Source organism: Ambystoma mexicanum, chromosome 1p (genome assembly GCF_040938575.1).
Source record: "Ambystoma mexicanum isolate Mex_15411 chromosome 1p, UKY_AmexF1_1, whole genome shotgun sequence".
Taxonomy (NCBI): domain Eukaryota; kingdom Metazoa; phylum Chordata; class Amphibia; order Caudata; family Ambystomatidae; genus Ambystoma; species Ambystoma mexicanum.
The window spans coordinates 1,053,803,024-1,053,825,313 of NC_090921.1; the positions used below are offsets into that span (position 1 = coordinate 1,053,803,024).

The 22,290-nt window shown below is 46.7% G+C and overlaps 1 protein-coding gene across 2 annotated transcripts in view; it reads right to left on the bottom strand.

Annotated features, from left to right (window-relative positions):
• Positions 1-22,290, bottom strand: part of LOC138447942 (C-signal-like) — a 338,033-nt gene that overhangs the window by 136,417 nt on the left and 179,326 nt on the right. For both annotated transcript variants that reach the window (XM_069604469.1, XM_069604470.1), the window contains exon 4: positions 12,755-12,916. In XM_069604469.1, coding sequence (XP_069460570.1) covers positions 12,755-12,916 — 162 coding nt within the window. The remainder of the gene's footprint in view (positions 1-12,754; positions 12,917-22,290) is intronic.

Genomic DNA, 22,290 nt, shown 5'->3' on the forward strand with positions numbered 1-22,290 from the left:
CACCTAGCCCTTGAGGAACGGAAGGAAAGACTTCAGGGCCCAAAACACTGCCCTCAGCTCCAACACGTTGATGTGCAACGTTTTCTCCTCCTTGGGACGATTTCTATTGCGCCTTTCCTTAACATGGCCTGAACCTCCAGCAGCAGCTGAGGGACATGGTTCTCCTGCCGGGCCACCAGTGGTAACCGGGGACACTTCAGTTGAAATTCCAGGGTGTGTCCGTGGGCGAGAGCGTCCAGCACCCAACGGTCGGTGGAGATGGTCTTCCACACGCTGACGAAGTTCGCCAGCTGGCCTCCCACCGGGGTGGGGGCCCAATGCCACATCTGGTTCAATCTTGTTTGGACGTTGAAGGGCCACCTTGGGGACCCTGGCAATGACGACGTCCTCCTCCAAAGGCCTTGGAGCGGCTCCTGTTGGTCTCCTGGGCCGAAGAATGGGAGAGCTGGCGGTAAGAAGAGGAGCCCCGCCAAACCCCTTGGAAGATCCTTGGGACTTGCTGTCTGAGGTCCGAAAGGACGTCTTCCGTTGCTGAAGAGTGCCCAAAGCAAGCACCGTCTCTGTGTCCGTCTTTATGGCTTGGAGAGACTCATCCAGAGCCTTCCCGAACAAATTATCCCTGTCGAAGGGTATGTCCAACACCTTTGACTGAACGTCCTGCTGAAAATTGGTGGCCTTGAGCCAGCCACAACGACAGAGGCAAACGCTGTTGTCCATTTGACAGAACCCTGCATCGGCAATGTCGGTGGCCACCGTAATGGCGTGGTCCGACGCCACCTCACCTTCCTGTAGAATTTGCAGCGCTTCCGACCTCTTGTCGTCGGGGAGGAAGTCCAGGATGGGAGCGATCTTGAACCACAACAACCGGTCATAATGAGCCACGATGGCGAGGGAGTTGGCGGCCTTGATGGTAGTTGCAGCAGAATAGATGACGCACCGTCCCATGGCATCTAACTTCTTGCCCTCGCTGTCCGGTGGGGTGGAGGCCGCCGAGGCCGAACCCCCTGAGGACTTCTTCTTGGCTGCCACGGACACCACACAGTCTGGAGAAGGCTGGGCCTGTAAGCACTTGGCCGCGGAGTCGGCACCCTGTACTTCTTCCCAAGGCGATCCCTCTTCGCCGGGGCCGTGGAAGGGTTCTTCATGAGAGACAAACCTTCGTCCCAAATGTCATCCAGGAGTGGGACCGAGAGGATGGTCTTCCTCTTCGGCTCCCTGCGCTGATATAGGAAGCCCTCCTTCTCTTCCGGAGCGAGCTGAAAAAGTTCAGACGCTCTGGAGATCGAGTGGAACGAGCCAATCTCGTCTGGCGGTGAAGATCTGGGCGGCTGAGACGGGAGGTCCGGCGCAACAGGCATCCTTGTCTGAATTGCAGAATCCAGCATATGTAGTGCCGAGAGGATATCCACCGAAAGGTCTCTAGGAGGTACCTGAGGTGTGGGTGGCAGCTGAGGAGCAGCCGGAATAGGTCGCTGGGGCACCGGCTGTGAGCCCAGGACCCCGTCACCCTGCTGTTCTTCCTCAACGGTGTCCTCACCGTCATCATCTCCGTCATCACCTTCCTCAGCGCGCTCGTCGTAGGGCCTGCTCCCTACGTTACACTCCTCCTGGACGGTTTGTAGGCCGGTGAGCTCCTCCTCAGAGGAGATATCCGTACCCTGGAGGGCCACTGCACCCCCCGCCCCCCTTCTTTGCATCCACCGGTGAAGGCCTCGGGGAGATGACGGGCATCCTCTTCTCCGGGGTCTTCGCTATGGGCCGCAACACAGCCTCCCTCCTGGGAGGAAGGGACACCCTGGTCTAAGTAGTCGTGTCCTGCGGGACCGTCTCGGCGCCCTTTGCCAGGGATGCCGCCACCCCCTGGATGGAAGGCTGGGCCTTCGCCGTGTGCACCTGAGTCTTCACAGACAGGGCTGGGGCCTTGTTCTGCTTGGCCTTCTCCTTAAGGGGAGGGTCCAAACCCCGCTTCCCCAGGGGGCTATCTGGTAGGACGGACTTGGGCCTCTCCTTGAGTTTGCCCGGATGGTCCGACTTCCTCTTGGCCGAAGATCCCGAACGTTGACTGGTGACAGAGGCTGGAGACATGGATCGCGCCCTGGCTGCCGAGGTGCCCGTCACAACGGCGCTCCCGGTGACAGTGGACTTGCGGTGCTTAGCCTTTTGTTGGACCCCCGCAGGAGGGGTGCCCTCAAAGGTCTTAGAAGCCCATTCAGCCTTCTTGGAACTGGGAGAGGCATGCTGCTGGGACCCACCCAGAGCAGAGGCGTTGGCCTGTAGCCACTCATTAAGCCGCATCGTGCGAGGGACCATCTCCTGGAAAAACACACAATCTTCCTCCTTGTGCTTCGGGTACAGGCAGTAAAGGCATTCGGAATGCTTGTCGTCCAAAAAGACATTCCGTGAGCCGCAGCTAGAACAGATCTTGAACTGGGAAGCCAAATCCTTCTTCCCCTCCACATGGTCCACACGGCGTAGGCCTGAAAGAATCTTCTGGAATCCTCCACGAAGGAACTCGATGAAATTCGTCCTTGAGAGGCGCTGAAGAATCCGAAAACAGGTCACCGTTAATCGGATAGGTTGATCGATGGAGCACAAGGCTAGATTGACTGGAAAATAGAGTAATACTCTTCCAAAAAGTGAAAAACACAGTAAAAGCTTGAGAGCTAAACACGAGGACTCCCAACACTTGTACGTGCGGTACAAATCTGAAGATGGCTGCCAGAGGAGAGGCTTAGGTAGAGGGCAGTCATTGGCTGGGGGCAGTATGATCCAGAGCTCAGTGATTGGTTGTTAGGAGAAAGACAGTTTAGAAATTAAACTGAAACTGATTTTTTCTTTACCGAGGATTCCCAGCCTGACGACAGGGAATATTCACGAGCATGTGAATCCATGCCAGACCCCATGCTGGAGAACAATAAGAACGGATGGAGAGTTGGAATTGAGATTTGTGAGCAAGTCATCACAGGTGTTCAGGAGAGCAGTTTCCATGCCTCTGGATGCTCTGAAGCCAGAGTGGTGGTCGTGGAGACAGCCAACAGATTTGGTGTGTTGGGTCAGTTGGGAGATGACCAGCTTCTCCAAGAGTTTTCCCAGTAGGGGGGGATTGGAGATAGGGTGGTAGTTAGCCAGGCATGAGGGGTCAGCAGAGGGCTTTTTGAGGAGAGGATGCACAAGGAAGTGCTTGAGGGGTAGAGGTAAGGAGCCAGTGACAAAGAAGTGATTGCAGAAATCTGCCAAGGCTGGCGCAAGGGAGGCAATATTGCCCGTGATAGTTCTGGAGGAGAAGCAGAGCACCTGTTTGGAGGACATTTTCATAGAGAGGACTTGTGTCTTGAGACCTCATCTGGTGCTATGGGCAAGAAAGAAGAGAGTAGAAGGAAATAGGGGGCTGAGGGAGGCCTGAGAGCTGGGGAGGCATTAGGGAGGGGTGTGGAGGAGAGTGAGGACAGAATATCTTGAGTTTTGGTTAAGACGTGAGAGGCCCGTGAAATACAGATGGTCAGGGATGGCTGGGGAGAAGTGAAGACTGCAGTAGGATTGGCAAGTTCCTTGCAGATTTTGAACAGTTCCCCATGTTGTTAGTGGCCCCTGAGAAGCAGGCTTGGAAATGGGCCCTCTTCTTCGAGTGGATGGAGAGTCTGTATTGCTTTTGTAGCAGGCAGCAGGCCAGTCTGTCAGAGGAAGTGCCTGAAGCCTGGCCTTTCCACTCAGCCACTCTGAACTTGCGTTTCAGAGAGGCCAGGTCGGAGTCCTACCAGGTGTTGCGCTTGGAGGCAGGCTTCATGCAGATCCTCATGACAGCGGCAAGGATGTCCAGGGTGTTGGTGATGGAGAGGTGAACATTAGCAAGGGCAGAGTCAGTGTGGGGGCAGGAGTGGGAGGGGGAATGAAAGTGGTGGCAAAAGCAAAATTAAATGCGAGCTGATTGCGAGCTGATTGCTCACTCACTTACTTTCCTCAATCCTTGGAGGAACGCTTGAGATTCTGGTTACCTGTGCTGGCTCACAGCCAAGAATGCACGCCACTTACCAGCGTGCAGCTAGGCCAGGAGGTCTTGCAGCCCCTCATTACGCTTCGCTACCTTCACAATTTCTTGGAGGGACATCAATTTTAGCATGACTGAGCTGGTAATCATGCTGACGAATCTTATTGACAAAGCCAGGCTTTATTTGCTTTCGGCAGGTCGCGCGCTCCAGCTTATCACCCATGATGAAAATAGAATCTTTCATCAGATTATTGGTTTCCAGTACTAGGTTAATTATCTCTGACACCTGGTTCCAAAATTCATTTGTCTTGGCACACGACCAAATCATGTGAATCAATGTTCCTGTCTCATTTTTTCTTTTCCAACATCGATCACTATCACACATTCCTTCTATACATCTGATAACGTGTTCTGTATACACAGTGCAGTAATTTTATTTGGCTGGCCTTTAAGCTCCAGTCAAATGATGCAAGTTGGATATTGTTGTAGCACCTTAACTAAAAGTCAGGTCTCAAGGTTTCACCAAGTTCTGTATTTTTCCTGTGTGTCGTTGCTAGATATCGATCGAAGGATGCCGCTGAGTGAGTATTGGTCATGCATGATTTCATTTTCAGCCATGCATAAGTTGCAGACACGAAACCAGGTGTATCTTCCAGTGTTTTGCTCAAAGCCCTTCGTAATTGATGGTATTCTGAGAAGGTGCTTCCAGTGAGGTTTTGTTGCTGACATAGACATCCATAGGGGATCCATTCTCCAGAAAGTATATAATGTAGCGAATTCTACCCAGGTACCAGTTCTGCCAGAATATACTATTATCGCACAGTTGGATTCTGGGGATCTGAAAGATTGATGCATGAAGGAAAGCAAATGGGTTGTCATCGAGCGAATGCGATATAGCCTGCCAGCTGTCTCAGATGATCCTCCAGGCTTAGTACTTATTATTGAAATAATTTCCAATGGCGAGATTCTGCTAGATTCAGCCTGTGCCTGTATGTCTTCATCTGATTTTGTCATTTTGTAAATGTGCCTCACCGTAAAAGCCATAGGGTCGATTTTAAAGTTGGAGACATTCATATCTCCCACGGAGGTTGGTAGCTCTAATTTCCAAAGTTCCAATCTAGGAGGCCTGTTTTCCCAGAGCACTCATTGTATCAAAGCCTCTATTTCCTTGAAAACGGTTAAAGGTTAAAGGGTCGAAATACAAAGCATCGAATGACATTTTTTTTATTATTGAGGGACCTGTTTTCTTTACAAAAAACATTTTTAACTATATTACATTTTTAAAAAACGAAACATAAAAAAATGCATTCGAATTTTCTTTTTCCGATCCTTTTGACTCAAACTTTTTGTCATTCGATCCTTTGTATTCGGTCAAATGACTGGACACCCTTGAAAACACCTTTCGGCGGTTTAAGAGGAAGCATGGACAGGATATAGTTGATTCTGGAAGCAATGTTCATTTTAATACTGTTGACCTTACCGATACAGTCAGTTTCAGGAGAGATCAACTTTCCAGATCTGATTTAATTTTTGGTATTAGTTTTGCAAAGTTTATCTGCATCATATCTTTTACAGTAGGAGACAGTCAGGTCCCCAGGTATTTCATCTTGCTCAGACTCCACGTGAAGTTTCATTGATTAAATAACTGTTTTACACAAGACTGGGAGATCGACAGGATTTCGGATTTGCTCCAATTACTTTTTTACCCCCATATCTCTGGGAAGGATTCAATAATGGTCATGAGGGGGGGCCATACTCATATCAGGACTTTGCAGCAAAATCAAATGTTCACCAGCGTAGATCCTGATCTTCCCTTCTCCAGCACAACCAGCACCATAGATGTCACCCTTTCTTCTCAGCACGATAGCCAAAGGTTCCATTGTCATGATGAATAGTAATGGCGAAATGGGGCAACCCTGTCTAGTGCCAAGTCAGAGGTTGATCTTCTTGAGATGAGCCATTTGTGAGAGCACGGGTAGAAGGATCTGTGTATAGCAGGCTAACCCATTGTATGAACGTTGACCCAAAACCAAATAGCTTCAGGGTTGCAAATCAATAATCCCACTCAATTCTATGAAACGCCTTCTTGGCATTTAAAGATATTGCTGCAACCGCATTAGAGTCTTGGTTTCCATGGTCTAAGGTCAGCAATAATGTTCCCATATTGCTAAGAATGTGTCGTCCATGTGCAAAGCCAGCTTGGTTCTCATGAATCAACAAAGGTGCCACGTTTTTAAGGTGCTTCGCAAGAATTTTGGCCAGGATCTTGCAATCAGTATTTATCAGGCTTTTAGAGCTGTAATTATCACATCGAGTGGTTGATGTGTCTCTCTTCAGGGGGACTGCAATTGTGGCATGTCTGATGCTTTCTGGTAAGCGACCAGATTCAAGAGATTTGGTGAGCATTTCGCAGAGAAGTCTGACAGCAGAGCCTGGCAGTATGCAATAAAATTCTGTTGGCAGCCCATCCATGCCAGGAGTCTTGCTGGTTTTCAGTCTGAATTGCTGTACAAGTTTCCTCCAATGAGATATCTGCTTCCAAGGCATCTGCTGCATTCAACCCTAGACAGGTGTTCTTTTGTAGAAGCATCAAGTGTGGCTTCAGAGGTATAAAGTCTTTCATAAAAGCATTTCAATGCATCATTTATACCCTCTGGAGTCGCATCAAGGGCAACGGCCGAATGTCTGACAGCTGCGATAACCCTGTCACTTTCTTGTGGCTTTAGCCCATAAGCCAGAAAACGACTACTCCTTTTTCCATTCTCAAAATAGTTCCCCTTAATTCTAAACATAGCATATTCCACTATATCTGCGATAATCTTGTTTAATTCATATTTCTTTCTTCTGAGTTCAGCTTGGATTGTTGAATCTTTTCTACCAATATATTGACACGCCAAACCTTATGCTTCTCAGGTTAGGTCTCTATTGTCCTGTTCTCTTTTCTGTCTGTTGTAACCACATATACTCATCAGAATGCCTCTCATATAGCATTTAAGAGTTTCCCATATGATTGAACTAGGCATACCTTCTGTTTGATTTCGCTCAATGATTTCTTCAATTTCCCAGAAGATTTCTGCTCTAGTTGTCTCATTTTGAAGTATAGACGTGTTGATCCTCCAAAGAAATTGCTTAACAAGCGTGTGATTCAGGGCCAGATGTGTAGATATTGGTGCATGGTCGGTCACCCCCAGTCATCCCTATTTCTGTGTTATAGTAATTTGTTCGGAGTTACACGACTCGATGGCAAGAAGTAGTCAATTCGGAAGTGAATGTCATGGCATGCAGAGTGAAAGCTGTAATCTCTTCTACTTGGGTGCTCCAAACTCCAAATATCTGCAAGATGTAATTCATCGAGCACACTGCTAAGTACTCTCCCACTTCTTGTTCTATGTCAAACTCTAAACAAACTCATCAATTTACTACAGTTTCTTTTAACTTGTTGAATCCCTCTTAAATACTGTAAACCAACATATTAAACTAGTGTCATGGAAAGTGAATGGGCTAAATAACCCTACTAAACCCAAGAAGACTTCGGCAGGGTTGAAATCTATGTCATGTAATATAGCCCTACTGCAGGAAACCCATATTAATGAAGTAGAATCAGAGAAATGTAAACTCAAATGTGTGTGAGAAAACATTCTCCTCTAAATTCAATACAAGGGCAATAGGGGTATCCTTTTGGGGCCTGGGACCTCAATACCTTCAACTCTCTCTTCGTAAATATCCTCCTGATTGAGCTTTTCGCTCATCCGCCTCCAACTCCCTTCGATTTAGTCGCTTCTCTAAACATCGAGTTGGTGGTAGATCTCTTTCCTCAGCTGGGGCCTCCCTCTGGAACAGCCTCCCTGCCTCTCTGAAACTTGAGGAGAACCATCTCTGGTTCCAGAAGCACATCAAGACCTTCCGCTTTGCTTCTGCTTTCTATCTTACTCTCCCCTGCTGATCTCCTGGCTGAATCTGAAACTCCACTGGTTACCTGGCTACCCTGTGATCTCTGGCCCAGGTCCCCTCCCTGGCAACCCTTGCACTCGGGGACTGTTTCTGTATCCCTACAGCTCTTACTAGCACTCGGCACCTTGTGTCTGCACTTACCCTTGCACTTGCCACCAGCTGGCCGCACTTTTATTTATTGTCTTTATTTATTGTCTTTATTTATTTTACTGTTATCCTATGTACTGCACTGCCCCCTCCCTTTCCCCCTGCACTTCTCCCCTCCTCCACCCCTCCCCTGCACCTGTGCAATCTCAATGTCACCTGGCCAGTCGGATCGTTGTCTCTGTCTTCCCTCTGTTTCCCCTCCCTTGCCTCGACACGCCTTGAAACACTTGTGTATAGGCGTGTTATAAATATCCATCCTATTTTGGAATAATCTACCCTTTAAGCTTATATTAAGAAGTAGGGAAGTGGAGGGGAGAATTATATTGTTTAAGTCAAGATCCAAGATGCAGAAATATGACTGTTCTCTTTATTCTCCAAACTCTGCCAACTCATATTTCTGCTATGAACTAGCACAGCATGTACAAAACTGTGGTGCACACTCTATCATAATTGGAGGCGACTTTAATACTGCAATGGATCCTATACTAGATTGCTCAAGCCGTCAGCCTTCTTAAGTGTTCCATTTCCAGGGAAGCAAAGTTGAGGACATCATCACTCTGTCTGATGATTTGCTGGAGCACCTCAGCTGTAGAGGATACCCCGAAGATAAGCCATTTGTGGTGAAACAGCGCCACATGTGATTAAAAGGTTGTAATCACCCTTGAGTCAACAGGACCTGATGGTAGCCAACAATCAAGTCAGTGGTTGAGAATACCTTTGCACCCTGTAGGTCTGGCAAAGTGTTGACGTAAGTGGGTAGGGTGTCTCTCACGCCGAATTGCTCTGTTTGCGAGCCTCATGTCTACACATATTATCACCTCCTCAGGACGCTTGGGCTTGTATGTGACAATTGGGGAGACCCATGTGGTGAGCCCCTCAACCCTTTCGATGATGTCTGCAGTTTTTTAAATTATTTTTATTATGGTATTTATTGAGCGCGGACCTAGCTTCAAGAAGCAATACATCGCTTTACAGAGGTATACAACAGTACAGATGCATGACAGAGCACTTTTCAGGGGTAACAATGGAAAAGATATACAGCTGGGGTAGGATACAGAGGGGCACAGAGGAGGGGTGCAGCTGTAGGGGTGGTGGGAGTAGAGGGGTGGACGTCGTCTAGTGAGTCAGGTGGTGTGGGGGGTGACACGATGGCCTAGGTGTTGAGGAGGAGAGAGACTGCTTGAAGAAGTCGGTGCTGAGTTCTTTTCTGAATTGTAGGAGCGTGGGGATGAGTTTGATGCTGACAGGGAGGAGGTTCCATGGTCTTGGGGGGTAGGCAGAGAAGGCTTGTTTTCTGGTCCTTTTTACAGCAGTGGATTTCAAATCTGCTCATGTCCTGACTTCTGGTGGTGCGCTGTCTGCCGGAGATGCTGAATTTTTCCGCGGGGTAGCTATTTCACTTGATTCCAGTTTGCAGAGCCCCTTTCCACCATTTTTCCTTGGGTGAAAAGGGGATTCTTTGGTGACACAGGGCTATCGGCTGTATGGACGGGGCAATGCGCAGTCGGACTTCCTGCCCTTAAGACAGCCCATGCCCTCAAACAGCTAATTGAACTCTTCCAGTAGCTCCTTAATATCGTTCTGACATACTTGGTATGTGAAGTCTACTAGACCTAAATCCGTGGTACAGCTGAGCAGGGTGAGTTTTCTGCTGGTGTCCAATAAAAGATCATAGGTATCGATGAGCGGTTGTGGGGCACTCACGCGTGGAAGGCTTTCTCTAATGGAAGAGGTGATGGCATTTTGTATGTGAAGATGAAGATGCATGGCTTGACAGTTTCCGAGTATGAGTTAGCTGCTGAAACTGGGATGTTGGAATAATGTTCACTGACAGCCAGGTGTCGATGAGGACATACACCATCTTCGATAGAATACAAAAAGGGAATCCGATTACCTGCAGCATCCATCTTGGTGCACTGGGGAAAATGTCTTCAATATCGTCTTCCTCTCTGTCCATTGTAACGGGGAGACCTGTTCATTTTCCACTGCTGACACTCTTCTTTGGCAAGGCCCGGCAGCTGTTTAGTGTGCTTGGCATGGGAGCAAAGCCACACTAACCTGGCAGATCTTCGAGAAATTATTGGGCTTGAAGCATCTCCCACATGGCTGGCCAAAGACCGGACAAGATTCTGTGTGTGGGTGCAGGCCACAACATGCGTTGTACTGCTTGCATCGATCTTCAGATGCCTTGATAGATGGTGGTATTGCACGTGCATTAATTCTGCCGTGAGGCTGTGAAGTTTATGCACCAGCATGTGTCTCTTCGATTTGAGCCAACTTGAAAGCTTCTTCCATAGACTATGCTCTCGCTGTGGCCAGCTCTTGCGCTCTCCAAAAGCAATAATCCTTTGTATCGAGATATTCGGCTCTTTAAGGATCTGGTGGCGCAGTTGTGATGACGCACATCTGTGCATCAGGAGATTCGGCACCTGTTGACCATTGATTAAAAAAAAATGGTCGAGCCTCTTTTGCGGCGTTGTTAGACTCATGCTGTGGTTGCAGTCTCTTAAATATCTGGGGGACCTCGCTGTTGTCTACGTGCGCTGGGACATAAAAAAACATCTAAAGGCATTCCGTCCACGGGTCCCAGGAGGGGGCCAGGTTGGCTGGGGCACCCATGACATGGAATTCTGCTACGGGATTCCCTGTAAACGCTCAGGGGTTTCACATATTTGGAAAAGCAGCTAGGCCACCTGACGGGTAGAACATGCTGCATGGGCGTGCTCTGGGCGGGGATGATGCCTCATTGTCATCTTCCAAAATGTCCATTATGGTGTCAGGTCGTGACCTGAGCAAGTACTCCTCAAATATGGTAAGGGTGTGTGGCTGCATGAGCACCCATCCTCTGCCCACAAGCTGCCACTCACTCACTCACTCACTCACTCACTCACTCACTCACTCACTCACTCACTCACTCACTCACTCACTCACTCACTCCCCTGTAATACCTGTCCACGAGAAAAATAGCAGGGCACCTAGGCACACTACATCCCAACAGTATTTCAGGCTTCTAAGGCTTCTCCCTAAGTGTCGTATGAGCAACATGGTGTTTATACGGTAGACATTTTGATTACTCACTCAATGATCTTATAATCAGTCACCAGTCAGAAAGGACGTACATAGTGTATCACTAGGAGGGTGCCATGGGATCGATCCAGTAGTCTCCTTTAACTTGTATCCAGTGACGTGGACGTTTTGCAGTCTATGATCCCATGTGGCAGGGGAGGGATCTAGATGTAGGGGCAGACTGGGCAAAGTCACGCCTACCTTGGCGTCGGGAGCCGGACCGGTGTGCTCCTTTGCTTTTCGGTGCTGAAGCGGTGCGGCAAGCCAAGCAAGGGGAGGCCCTCCACCTGCGTGCAGATGAGAGCATGGAGTGCACGGAGGCCGAGGGTGGCTCCACCCACCTACAACGGAAGGCGCAGGGTGTGGACAGGCCAGGAGGCACCCGACCCATTCCCATTGCCAGTTGTTGTGGTCTCCGGTAACCTCGGAGCTCTGATGAAGAATAACTCATTCCGCACTCTTGGACTATGGTGCAGGGAATGGCGCCCCAAGCAGGTTGTTCCCATTTATTGGTAGACTGCTGCAGGGCATTCCTTGTCACCGGGACATACTCTGTCATAGTATCGACAGCAGGGGAGTCGACAGCAGGGGAGTTGCTAGGTCTGGAGAAGACCCGGGGCTAAGCTGATGTTGGAACTGTTGGGACTGGGGGCTAGCTAGCCTTTTGGCTGTAGCTCCTGAGATTCTATCCGGGGCTACAACCAAAAGATCAGGGGCTATAGCCCCCTTAGCCCCCCCCCTAGCAACGCCCCTATCGACAGGCAGAGCCTGCAAGCACTCAATGCAGATCCTGGGGGCCTATCCAGTTCCTCGCCATACTGTGAGGAACTGGAAAGGAACTGTGAGGGAGACTGGAAACGGCTCTCCTGTAGACCTTGACTGGACCTAGGCAGGGTGTCTTTGCATGACAGCAGAAAGTCCCTTTAGAAGGTGCTAATAATGCAGTAAGCCAATACAACAATGTCCAGAGCCATCAGCAACCAGGAGATCAATGATTTAAAGGAGGCTCGATACAACACACTTTCATTTTAAATGGTCTGCTGAAACAGAGAAGAGTTCAAAGAAGCCCCTTTGGGCTGAAATCGCTGATCACAGCGGGTGCAGTGTTCCAAGATGGTTCTCCAGGGGGAAACCATTGTTGTCAGAATCCAGAGCCAGAAAAATCCAAATATATTCCTGCATCGTGCTTTCGATTCTTAGACTTTCGGGGATGTATTACACAGGGGATGCATGATGTAGAGCTTTGTAGGTGGAGCAAGCCATTTTATGCTTGGTGCCTGCTTCCAAACTGAACCCCCAAAGTTCCTTTTGCAATCTTGCAATGGTGCTATATATTCTAACGTCTGGTGTGAGACGTGCTGCCCAGTCTAGGCCCTCGTTAGAGGAGATGTGCTGAAGGGTACACAACTGCAATCCCCTCAGAATCATGATGCCCAATGCAAATCGACGTACAGCAGAGTTTTAGTGCAAGGCAGTGGGTGAGAACATGAGCTTTAATTCCAGCAACCTCATTATCGTGTGATTAAAACACTGCTGGTGCCTTGCAGAAATCGAGTGCTTAATTACAGGCTGAGAGTCGCTCATGCTGCTCCAAATGCCACATACCTTGCTGATCCTGTAAGGAATCAATTTATGGGTTTCAAACAAATCCGGCACTTGGGCAATGGAGCCCAACGAAGAGGAGATGTTAATAAGAGCTGCCTTGCTGCAAGTCATGGCTGCTGTGGGGCACTCCTGAGCGGCCTTCTTCAGCAGGGGATGGAAGGCCTGTGGAGAGAGAAAGAGAGACCCAGTGAGCAATGGAAAGAAAGCGTGCACAAAAGAGAGAGTGAGACAGAGTCCATGCAAAAGAGCACGAGAGAGTGAGAGTGAGGAAGAGAGAAAGGGGGAAAGAGACTTTTTAATATGGCATTTATTGTGTTGCAATTTGTGTAGGAAAAAGATAGATACATGGAGAATCATTATTGACCATACAAAATAATGTTTTAATTAGACAAACCTCAATTAACTCAAAAACCCCTCCACTTCACATGACCCACCACACAGGAACTATGCGAGGCATAAAATACATGCAGCGTCCACAAGTGACATAAAATACTTCAATCAGATCATATTTATATATATATTTCACTGATATATATATATATATGTATATATATCTGGCCCTGCGTTAGCGGCCCAGTAGTTATGGTTAAGTTGCTAAACCCATAGGAAGAGCACTTTTTTTGGCGGCTTATAACCTCGCTCCCCCTGGACGAATCCTCACTAAACTTTGCAAAAAAAGTATATGGCTCGCTCTGAATTTGTTTGCAAAGTTTGGAGAAGTTTCGTCAAGAGGGGCAAAGTTATAGGGGGGTTCCCAACATTATTTTTTTTCCATACACTGAATGGAAAGAACTTTGCTCACGCTTACAGCCCAAACCGCTAGTCAGATTTTCACCAGAATTGCGGCAGGAGCGGCAGCATGGTCCTGAAAGCGTGCTTATGTAAATCTGGTGGAACCTGGTCCAGTAGTTCTTTTTAAAACGACCAAAAAGTAGGTCCAAAAAAATGATTGATATCTGGGGCCGGTCAGCGGACTCATTTCCCTGTTCAGTCCGTGGACCGGACTCTGATTGGCTTAGAAGGCAACATGCTGTCCACGGACATCGGATGCGGCCACTGATTGTATGGTGAAAAGCTTGAAGTGCGTCAGATTTTTGGAAACGCCCGCCATCTTGTATTTGTGGACTTCGGCCGCTGTCCGCAGACATCATAGTAAAAACATAAAAAACACAACATTGCACTTGTCAAACTATCAAATAATCTCTTGGGTGGTGAAGGGTGATGAGGATTGGATGGGATATGGCTGCAAGAAGCAAAAAAAGGGTGTTTTTCGCTGTAAAGGTATGTGAACAGTTCAGATGTTCGTGAACAGTCCTGTGAAGTTCGCTGACACCTCTGCATTAGAGGGTTGGTGAAAAGCAGTTCTTTGATGGCTTATAACTTTGGTGCCACTTAATGCAACTACATGAACATGTTCAGTTATATTGCTGACCTGATTCCGAAGGTGTTTGGTGGGATTCTGTCAAGAGGGGGCAAAATTAGAGGGGGGTCCCAAAATATTGTAAAGGCTTATAAATGTGGTGCCATTTGACGAATCTACACAAAGGTTTGCAAAAATATTATAGATCTAGATAGAAATGTTTTTGTAAAGTCTGAATGGATTTTGTCAATTGGGGCTAGGTTATATGACTATTGTATGTGTATATATTTGACACATTTGAAAAAATAAAACATGGGTGGATTTCCAGCAAACTTGTGTAAGGAGCATTGGTGTCATAATGTGGGTACAAAAAAAAAGTGATATACCTTTGATGACTGAGGTGTAGCCTGTGGCCATGGGCAGTGGGCAGATTGTCCAGGTCATGGAATAAGGTCATGATCCGGACAATATGGCTACTGGCCATGACCACGAGGGACAGCACATGGGGTTAAAGTGGCCACGTTCACCTGGGACTGGCTTTGTGGTAAAGTTATTCGTAATTGTGATAGGTTTGAAAGGGAAGAAAAATGTGCTCATGTTAATATGGCCATAGGGTTCTCTTTTCGCCTTCTGCAGGCTGCCATGGAAAGCAAAGAGGGGCCCTGTATGGAACCCCGCCTTCCCTTTCCATGGTGGCAATCTTGGAAAAGAATTTTCCTTCCTACACAGTAGGTAGAAAAATCCTTTTTTTAGCACCCCGGGTTCCTGCTTTGGGAACCTAGGGTGCTAATGGCCTTCATCCCCCATTACAGGGGCTGGAATGGGGGGATAATAGTCCGGAGACCTTGTTATCCACCCTCGCTTCGCTCGGGCTGATAACTTGGGCTGCTGGGTCCCTGGAACGTGGGATGAACGCCACAATAGTCCCATTACCATAACACAAAATGCAAATGGAAATGTTGGAAAATCTTATTGAGCCTATGCACTTTACTGGGAAATGTAAAGTAGATGGAGTCTATACTTTTTTTTTTAGTTCTATTTTTTAACTGTGAAAGGTGGTTCCTAAAGGAACATATTTTTTGTTGTTTTTGGATGTATTTATTTTGGCAGGAGAGCTTAGAACAAAAGGTGGGAGGGAAATGAGGGAGGAGCCACCAAACACTAATATGGAGGTGCAGGTGGGCAGGGGCAAATGTTGCACGTGTGTTATTTCTAATGTAGGGGGCAGTGTTTCTTATGCTCCTTGATTACAGCAGTGGTGGTGGCTCTTGGAGCGGAGGGATGGCATTAACTGATGCCATTTTAGGATAAATAGCAGTTTTGCTGAAAGTATGTACTGTGTATTAGATTGTTAATGGATAATGAGTAGGAATAGGTCTAGGAGCTGTGCAAGGGAAATTTTGAAGTTGAAAGTTCCTAGATTAGTAGAAAATGCAGTTCCGAACTGTCCGCGAAGCACAGATCTTATCGTGAAGTGTGGACGGGTTCTCGGACACGTCATCATGCCGCGCGCCAGCGTATGGTCATGTGGCACTGTCCGGAAGGTCCGCAATGAAGTCAGATGTTCGTAAACGTCTAGGGATGCAAAACCAGTTGAAATTGTTGCAAAAAGTGTATAGAAGTGTTAAAAATGATTCTAGAAGGTGGAAAATAAATGGCAGAGTTATAAGGTGACACTTTGTAAATTGGGCACAAATATTGCTATATTGGGTAAGTATGAAATTAGTAAATTGTAGGAAAATAGCATGCACTGGTAGAAACCCATGAAATTCACTGAAAAACTTTGTTTATGGGACGTTATGGTTAAGTTGCACTAATAAAAACCTATGAAATTCAATGAAAAACTTTGTTAAAGGGACAATATGGTTATGTTGCACTAATAAGAACCTCTGAAATTCAGTGAAAAAACTTTGTTAAAGGGACGTTATGGTTAAAAGTAAAACCGAAAAACCCCAGAAATTCGCCAGTTATGGTAAACTAAGCAACCATAACTCGCGCCACCACCGTGCACTGCTAAGACTAACACGCAGGACATCAAAGATGACATCACAAATGTCATTGATGACATCACTGTTAACATCACATGTGAAATAAATGTTGATGAAAAGTCCCTACAAGGAGTTGTGTTTATATTGTTGGTAACAAGATGTCGGGGGTGATCGGGAGATCTATCATGAACTACTTAATCTATTAAAGAATGTACTCATCTAAAATCATTGTATTGGATTGTTGTTGTTAATACAGAAACCTAATCATATATAAACATAGGCAATGACTGCAGCATGCACCATAGAAGTACACTATTTATAATCTTGTAATTTTGGATAGTACAATAGTTAATGCTACCTTATCAGAGTTTTGACTAATGTTAAACATGTGATTACTAGCTAACAATTCAAGACTTGCAACACTTGTGCTGGTACAAACAATACATATGAAGAACCACAAAGCATACAAATCAGAGGCATATACAGGGAAACTAAAGTAAGGAAGAATAAGACAGCATCATCAGAAAATGTTAAAACATTAAAGTTTATCTTCATCTATACAAATTAATTGTGTGTTTGAGTCCTGCTAATTTCCCCATCTATGTGCACCATGAGCTGAGACCAAACCCTAAGAAAAGTACTTAAAGAACATATGACAAGGTTAACGACTAGATATATGGCATATTTTCAATTTTAATATTCTGACTGTCAGTAAACAAAACCACCTGGCCTATATGACACTGAATAAAAACAAGTGGCCCAGACATGTGATGTTATCAGTGATGTCATCAATGACATTTGTGATGTCATCGTTGATGTCCTGGGTGTTAGTCTTAGCAGTGCACGGTGGTGGTGCGAGGTTATGGTTGCTTAGCTTACCATAACTGGCGAATTTCTGTAGTTTTTCGGTTTTACTTGTAACCATAACGTCCCTTTAACAACGTTTTTCATTGAATTTCATAGGATTTTATTAGTGCAACTTAACCATAACGTCCCTGTTAACAAAGTTTTTTCATTGAAAATAAATATATATTTCTGAGGCTTGTGGATTCTGCTTAGATCATATGCTGTGCCTAGGCCGACATTTAGTGGATGCTGCAGAGTATTACAGTTGTTGTTTTCGAAACTCGAAAAGGGACGTCGACAGGGCGTGCCAGTAATACTATCCCTAGTGTGACGTCCACTGTACCCATGATCCCTCACACGTCTAGGTCCCTCAGATTGTTTTTTTCTGCCATTCTAGATGGACGAGTACAGCGGAGTTCCTTTTGGCGTAAAGCCATTGACTATTTACAATTAGTGATAGTATTTCTTTCTATCCATTCACCGACCTGCGAAACACCACACCGGTGAAGACAGAGAAACTGCCATTTGAAGACTACTGCAACGGACCATTCAGCCTTGGAAGGCCGCCCCGGGCCTCGGCCAAGACAGTAGGGAGAGAGGGCGGAGGCCATTTTAGGATGCATATACTCCCCTTCCTACACTTTGTTCGCACAGCTGCCATAACCTATAATTATGGAAAATACACCTTTTAAAGTTTGCCCCAAGTGTAATCGCAAATTCTCGTGGTTAGACAAACAATTAGTTTGCAGCTTAGTAGACTTAATAGCACTTAGTAGGCCGGGTTCAAAACTAAAGGATATTCTGCTTCTACAATATGGTTAAGAGGGCACGAGTCTTGTAAAAAAACTCCATGACTACCCTATCGCCTTTTTGACAGGGTACACAGCTGTGTTACATGGTGATTCTGATGGCACTAGGATGCCCTGCTTCACTAATCCTACAATGGTCTCATAGATACCTTCGTCTGTCACTCTTGACAGTGGGTATTGCTTTACTTGTGGTAAAATTGCTCCTGGCTTCAGCTTTATTTGCAGTGCTCTTTTCCCCTTCAGAAGTCACACATCATATGGACCTTTGGTCCATGAGATGCTGGGAACCTTTGCCAAATCCTCCTCGAAAAAGGTTAGCAGTGCTTTCAGCGCTATCGCCATCCTCTGTTGTACTTCTCTGTAATGTATCCTCACCCAATCTGTGATGCTCATTTCGAACACCATTTCGTGATCTGATCTATTATCTTCGAATAGTTCTTTGTCTGTGGCTGTTAGTCAACCTGTATCCTTCTGCCATTGCGATCACTGCTTGCCATGTTTGCCCTGTGTCATCTGTCCCATGCACTGCTATCCAGTCGTCCCCCATGATCACTGCCTCTAATTCTAGTGGCACTATTGTCCCTTCCTTCTCAGCTAATGGTATATCTGGCCTGAATAAGTACTCATTTGGAAGGTGCCACATGTTCCCCCTGAATCCCTGCAAGCCATGCGATTATTATTTCTGTCCCATATTGGAACAGCTCCTCGCCCCATTTGTTCACAATAAGCTTAATTTCCCTCACATGTAGAAGGTGTATCCCTGGTGTGGAGCACACTATCCCCTTGTCAGTGAATGAAATGGTCATGTTAGGTTGGCTTCTGATGTCTCTCCCCAGTATATTTACAGTTGTCTGTTGAGAATAGAGTTGGGGCAGAGATAGATTGTGCTCCCCTATAGAAAGTGCAATATTGTCTGTAAAAGGAACCACTTCCGTCACCCCAGAGAATCCTTGAGCATTCATGGGATCACCTGACATACTATATTTCCCTTCCCAGATTTGGTCGCCCCTGTGTCTACAAGAAAGGAAAATGTCTTGTCACCTATCATCACCCATACATGTGGTTCCTCCGGATGGTTGGTTGTAATCGATAGGATGGAACACATCAATTCCATTTGTGGGCTGTCCTATTTAGGGTATAATGACATTCTGTTCCCTAGGAATGGGTTGCTCCCACTACAGTGACCCCCCAGTGATCCCCCAGTTCCCTAATGGGAGTCGTTGCAATGGAGTCCGTGCATGCCACTGTCCCTTCGTTTGGCTGTGTGATGTTCTGCATCTGCAGCATTTGCTGTGTCGTGTATGCGTGTTGTGTGTAACTCTGCATCTGTGGTGCCTGTGAATACTGCTGCATAGGTGCTTACATTTGTGGTACCTGTATCATGGGCTGGTGTGTCTGTTGGTATGCGTTCACTGTCTGTCCTTGGTGTTGTGTTTGGTCCTGAGCGTAATACCTGTTCTGTTCTCCTCCCTGATATGCTGGCTGGTACTGCATTCCCCCATTCTGTTGTGTCCCTCCCCTGCTTATGCATACTCTCGAGATGTGTCCTATCTGTCCACACACCCAACACTGAGGTGGTTCTCTCACCTGCTTCTGAAAAACCACAGAGGCCCCTTCTTGGCCCTCCTGCATTTGTTGCCCATATCCTCAAAACCTCCCTGGTAATACCCCTTGGTTCTGCTGCATCTGATGCCCATACCTGCATTCCCTAAGTGGCTCCCCTCTTCCTTGGAAACTATGCTGCGCATCCCCCACCCCATAAAACCACCTCCCACGGGTGGTGGTGCGTACTGCATCTGTGGTGCCCCTTGTCCTCCCATGCTTTTCAATACTGCCCCTTCCATGGTGTATTTAGATAGCTTCTTCTGTACAAACTTTGCCTCATCCTGCTTTCTTTCCTCACACTTTTTCCTCACGCTCTCTTGCATTAACCTACAGTAATGTACTATTGTGAGTTGTATTTCTGACCAATGCTTTGCCTCCAACCCCACCAACTTCTTCAGTTGCCTTTGCAGCTGTTCTGGTAGCCCCTGGCATAGTATATGATAGAATGCTGCCACTGTTTTGTCCCACGGTTCTCACGTTTCAAGGCGCCAAAGTTCTTGAATCATCTGAGTGTAGTGTAAGGTGTCTTTGTCTTCCCCCATTTTGCGTGCCATAATCGCGCTAATATCTGAAGTGTCTGGGTACTGCGTCCATCGAGCTCGCCACACGGCCACTCAGCAGTTAGCAAATGTCCTGGGTGGTCACTCCTGGGTACCCCAGCCTTCTCCGCGGTTAACGAGAGTAGCCTACATCTTAAGTGTTCCTTGTCTATATGTTTCCATGGTATGTATTGAGGTCGCACCCCTACCTTTTCCAGTAGGGGCAACTGTGTAACCCAATCTCCCCATTAACCCCACATGTCAGCCTGATCTGCCTATCCAGTCTCTCTGCGTCTTTTATGTCAGTACATGCCTTTACCGGCTCTCCCTTCTTTCATCCTGGAAGAGCTCTAAACCTCTGTACATATGGGATTAGTTCATTCGGTTATATACAAATTGTTCGTTTTACAACTGTTCGAATTGCAATTGACCTTTTCACAATTGACCAAATTGTGAAGGTCAATTGTAACATATATGGGGGGGGAACCCCCTGCAACGCCCCCACCCAACCCAAAACCCCCTAACACCATATATATATATATATATATATATATATATATATATATATATATATATTACCAAAGCAATATATATATATGGGATACATTACTCACCGTAATTGTATTTTTGATGCTTGTATCTGCTTAGATTCACATGCTGTGCATAGGCTGACATCTAGTGGAAGCTGCGGAGTATTACAGTTAGTTTTTCGAAACTCGAAAATGGGCGTCGACACAGGGCGTGCCAGTAATACTATCCCTAGTGTGACATCCACTGTACCCATGATCCCTCACGCGTCTAGGACCCTCAGATTGTATTATTTCTGACATGAGGTAGCATGAGGAGTAGCATGAGTACAGATACTCCAAGTAGATAGATAGAAAGATAAGACCACAAGCATCCATTCACCTTCTCTCAGAGGTGAGGAAGGGTGGGGCGCATGTGAATCTAAGCAGATACAAGCATCAGAAATACGATTACGGTGAGTAATGTATCCCTTCTGAGGCTTGTGGAATCTGCTTAGATCACATGCTGTGCATAGATTAGCGAGCAGTGTTAGAAGAAGGACGTGGGATGTGAGAAGGGTCATGAGCAAATAAATGTCTTAGAACCGTTTGACCCACTTGAGTATCTGTCTTGGAATGGGTGTCAATGAAGTAGTGCTGAGTGAAGGTGTGAATAGTAGCTGCTTTGCAAATGGTGTCAAGGGTACATTTGCAATGAAAGCCAGGGTGGCCCCAATGCCTCTTGTAGTGGGCTTTTGGCGTGAAAGGCAGAGTTTTTTCAGAAAGGGAGTAACACAGCTGGATACAGTTAATAATCCACTTAGAGATGGCACCTTTAGAGACGTGATCTCCCTCTCTGCCTGTAGCAACGGAGACAAACAGTTGGTCTGTTTTCCTTAGCGGTCTGGTTTTGTTTACATAGTATAGGACCGCCCTATGCACATCTAGGGTGTGTAGTTTCACTTCAGCCAAGCTTTGTGGGTCTTGGAAGAAAGCTGGAAGCTCGATGGACTGGTTGACGTGGAATTTAGAAATATACTTAGGTGAGAACCTAGGGTGTGTACGTAAAACCAGTTTATCCTTATGAACCGTAAAGAAAGGGTCCTGCACTGACAGAGCCTGAATTTCACTGACCCTTCTTATAGATGTAATAGCTACTGAGAAGGCCGTCTTATAAGTCAGGTATTTGAGACTGCTTTTATGCATGGGCTCGAATGGGGGGCCCATGAGTTTAGCAAGCACCACATTAAGGTCCCATCCTGGTGGTGGGTTTGAAACTGGAGGGTGAAGTCTCTTTACTCCTTCCATGAATGCTTTAACTACTGGTACTTTCCACCACAACACCTTGTTATGGGAGGTGGTGTATGCTGACAGAGCCGCCAGGTGTACCGTCAGTGAATTAAAAACCAACCCTGCGTCCAGCAGGTGGAGCATGTATGTGACAATTGTGGAAGGAGTGCAATCAACTGGGTTGATTTGCTTACTCTGGCTCCAGATGACAAACCTTTTCCATTTGTCAAAGTAGCAGTGCCTTGTGTTTGGTTTCCTAGATTCTTTTAGGGTGTCCATACATCTCTGCGGTAAATTTAGATGTCCAAACTCTATGACCTCAGGAGCCATGCTGCCAGGTTCATTGAGTTGGGTTGAGGATGCACTTTCTGAGCTTGGTGCTGGGACAGTAGGTTGTACCAGCCCAGGAGTTTGATGGGTTTGCACACCGCTAGTCTGCGTAAGTGTGGGAACAACGGTTGTCTTGCCCACATGGGAGCAACTAGGACGAGCGTCATCGATTCTCTGTTCATCTTGTTGACCACCTTCCTGATGAGAGGAGTTGGTGGAAAAGCGTACGCAAACATCCCTGACCGGTTCATCCACAGGGCGTT